Source organism: Macrobrachium nipponense, chromosome 34 (assembly GCF_015104395.2).
Source record: "Macrobrachium nipponense isolate FS-2020 chromosome 34, ASM1510439v2, whole genome shotgun sequence".
In the NCBI taxonomy this organism is placed as follows: Eukaryota; Metazoa; Arthropoda; class Malacostraca; order Decapoda; family Palaemonidae; genus Macrobrachium; species Macrobrachium nipponense.
Window position 1 is genome coordinate 45,013,438 of NC_061095.1, and position 3,683 is coordinate 45,017,120.

Consider the following 3,683-nt stretch of genomic DNA (forward strand, 5'->3'; position numbering starts at 1 on the left):
TTATCCTACCAACTCCTTTTCAATTCCTTCTTAGACACGAAGCCGGTATCCAGCACTTCTGAGCAGCATCAACGGGACAATATTCCAGATCCTGTTGACGAAATTCCAGCATCTTGTAGTGACTGTTAAATGTTATGGTGATTTTTGTCTAGTGTATTTAGGAAATACACAAAAACTAGTGGATTTGCGCCAGAGACATAGTGCCCTTAAGGAGGCCTAGGTAGGGTGCAGCGCCCTAGGTTGTGTTGGGTTACGCAGTGCCCCGCAAATAACTTTTCTCCTGCTCCCCCCACCCAAAAATCCCGGTTCTCACTGGGATCCCCTATAATTGTAGTAGGTTTAGGATTAGATTATATGTGTAAGGGCAAGTGATAGTTTCTAGTTTTTTGGAGTTTCCTTATGTTTACACGCATTCTGCAACACCAATATTTACTCATTTCTCAAAGGTATCGCCCCCGTACTGCATCATTTACTTTACCATTTTATATAATTTTCAGTCTAAAAACGTCATCAATAAAAACTCTCTCCGTACGAAGCCATTCCGTAAAATTACAAAAGTGAAATTTGCCATTTTCGTTTTTTTTTCTTTTTATTAGAAAAATATTTTAAAGCAGATTTACAGTTAGGTCATAATAGTATTTACATAGTTTTTTATCTTTCCTTACATTTAACAACAATGTTCTTTAACCTATAACCAAATGCAAACTTTGTATTAACATTTAAATAGTGACTCCATACATTGGCCAAGTCTAATTGTTGTTCCGTCCATTGCAGATGGCGTATGGGTTACTAGTTGTCGTGGTGATTTTAAATGTTAGGTCCAGCCTGTCGATGCCCGAATTCAAAAAGCAAATCCCGGCCCACGTTGAGGATGCGAGCGTCTCCGAGACGGATGATCATTTGGACTGGCGATCCGTTGGAAAGGTGGTTAAGGTATGTGTGCGTTTCCAGTTTCGGTAGAATTATATTAGTACTCCGCGGCGGCCTAGACTATGGTAGTTGCGGTTTTACTATGCAGTCTTACCTTCTGAACAAGAATTTTAAATATTTATTCGGACGACTGTAATTAACCCCCAGGGGCTCTTACTAAACACGGCGAAATACATTGGACGCCCCAATTCCTGGTGGCTTTCGTATTCACGGGGACGAACGATGCGGAATGCTTATATAGAAATACCCCAGTTTCTTGATCCATTTAATTTTGGTGGGGAAATTTCGATTGATATTGTGCACCAAGATAAAGGTGCGTTTTTACCTTTTAAGATACCACACGAATTGAGACACTCGGATTGCAAATAAACAATGTGAATCTCTCAAGGTTTGAAAACCTGTGATAATATCGTTAATTACCGGTTTCCAAAATTGCTGAGCCTTACCGTTATCAAAGCTCCAATTCTGTTGTTTTCCTAGTTTTTGTTCCCTAGTGATCTATTTATTAAACATTACGGATGGTAATACAGATGAGAATTGCCCCCTTTTTTTATTTCGCTTAAAGAACTTAAAAATCTACTTCACATACTTTAGTACTACCACAACTAATAAGTGTACATTGTCTCCCTGAAGTAGTTACTAAAAGACTTTCATAGGCTGACATTTCAATGTCAAAATGACACACTCAACGAAATTCTCCTCACGCAGTTTTTAGAAGGGGATATTTTAGGTAAATGTGATTTCATGCTAGCCTTAATGGTAAATATTTAGGATAATTTGGAAATGTATTCATTAGTTGGATTATTAGGTTAAATGATTCATAGCCCTCTGTAGGTTAGCATTTATGCATGGTATCTTAGAATTACCACAATCTTCACTAATAATTACTTATTTTTTCAACCTTAAACTCGTTGAATTTCCAGTATCTTTAATTTTTATTAAAACTAGAGGTAGGAAGTGGTTGAGATGCAGTTTCCGAAGCCTGGGGAGTGAACATTACAGCTGATGAAAAGGGATGCCATCTGGTTCAATCATTTTCAATTTTTAACCTTGAGATAACAACTTACGGTCTGGAAGCCTTTCCAGGCTTCTCCCAGACCAAGTACATGCCAGATATTACTAATCATGCTAAATAGCATGTGACAAATTAAATAGAACCTAAAATTGACAAATTGAAGAGCCAGTTATTTTGTCCACAGCTCGAAGAATTGCCACCAGTAGAGGATGAGCCTGTATTTGAAAAATTGGAAGAGTCAGATGACGTTTCATCCGACAATACTCACGATGATGGCATAGTTGGTACCCCAAGTAAGTTAATCGATGCATCAGAGCCCAGTGGAATTTCAGACGACGCCTGCGCCGAGGTACTGAACGTGATGAACACGACTCCCTTAGGCCTGAGACATAACCTCCTCAAAATGAACCTGGAACTCCCATCGAAGCGCAGAGGCTGCTTCAAGTCGAGGTAAGTATTAGTAGGGGAGGGTAGCGCCACCGTCAGGGCACCTCATTCAGCTCGCCTCTAGCTTTAGTAAAGGGTACTTACAGCGTTAGTTCCTCGCTGGACGAGTGGTTTCCGCGCTCGGCTGCCAATCCGGTGGTCCAAGTTCGATTCCCAGCTTTGCCAACGCGGAATCAGAGGAATTTATTTCTGGTGATAGAAATTCATTTCTCGATATTGTGTGGTTCGGATCCCACAATAAGCTGTACGTCCCGTTGCTAGGTGAACAACTGGTTCTTAGCCACGTAAAAATATCTAATCCTTCGGTCCAGCCCTAGGAGAGCTGTTAATCAGCTCACTGGTCTGGTAAAACTAAGATATACTTGCCTTACTTGCAGCGTCCCTTTGGTCCCTATTTAGAACCGCTTCTTAACTTTCAACTTGACCTCTCATGACGCTTCCTTTATCCAGCTTAACTCTCCAGCCTCTCTATTACCTCTTAGTGCAACTGTGGAGTTCCCTTCCCCTTCCACCTTTGCATCCACCTGTTTCTTCTCCTTCATCATCATCATTTACTAAAACTCTCTTATCCTGCTGCTCAGCTACTTTTAACTCTTCACCGTTCTTTGTCCTGAGCGCAGAGCGTTCGAAATGCCCTACTAGTTGGCTTGACAGCCTAGATTTCTTAAAATATGCCAAAACTCTAAAAAAACAATGGAAATTTGAGATTATCTTAGTAAAACCTCCTAAAAAAATATGAAAATTTGAGTTAAACAGAATATTCGACCAAATACTAATGCATAAATCCTTTTGATTGCATAACTTGTCAATGTTACAATGCTTCTGAATAGGAGAAGTCACCTGTAGAAGGTTCTAGTATTATGGCGCTTAATAATTTTTTTTTACAGAGACAGTGACTGTAGGACTCCAGGGAATTCCTTGTGCAACGGGCCCTTGTACGTTGTCTACGAAGGCTTCAGGTTCTGCTGCCCAACCAGCAAACATCCTCTTCTCGAAAGGTCTGGGAACCATATAAGATGTAGTTGTTAGCGATAAAAATAAATTGTAATAAACTTATTTAAAGGAGACATTCAAATGTTTTTAAAACTTAATTTACCTTTCTGATGATACAGAGGACGCAAACTTTAGAGGTAAGATGCACTTGCTAACATTGAAGGAAAAATATAACCAATTTGTCTTAAAGGCAACATTTGCATAGTAGATTCCAAGTGATAGAAGGAATCCCAGTTCGAATTTTTAACTTTTTAAATTAACTGGATATAAATTTTTGGTGTTTTCACATCAATGGAAC

The 3,683-nt window shown here is 39.5% G+C and overlaps 1 protein-coding gene across 1 annotated transcript; it reads left to right on the top strand.

The window, feature by feature from the left end:
- The first annotated feature begins 777 nt into the window (after positions 1-777).
- On the top strand, positions 778-3,461 carry LOC135207704 (uncharacterized). Its single transcript, XM_064239537.1, has 3 exons — positions 778-933; positions 2,130-2,395; positions 3,280-3,461. The coding sequence occupies exons 1-3, from the start codon at positions 832-834 to the stop codon at positions 3,419-3,421; spliced, it is 510 nt and encodes a 169-aa protein (XP_064095607.1). The 5' UTR covers positions 778-831; the 3' UTR covers positions 3,422-3,461.
- The last annotated feature ends 222 nt before the right edge of the window (positions 3,462-3,683 follow it).

What these genes read in the sequence shown, in the direction of transcription:
- LOC135207704 (XM_064239537.1), top strand. Translation starts at nt 832, where the DNA reads ATGCCCGAATTCAAAAAGCAAATCCCGGCCCACGTTGAGGATGCGAGC. An exon ending in CCGTTGGAAAGGTGGTTAAG is followed by an intron (nt 934 to 2,129) that starts GTATGTGTGCGT and finishes TTTTGTCCACAG; the next exon opens with CTCGAAGAATTGCCACCAGT. An exon ending in AGAGGCTGCTTCAAGTCGAG is followed by an intron (nt 2,396 to 3,279) that starts GTAAGTATTAGT and finishes TTTTTTTTACAG; the next exon opens with AGACAGTGACTGTAGGACTC.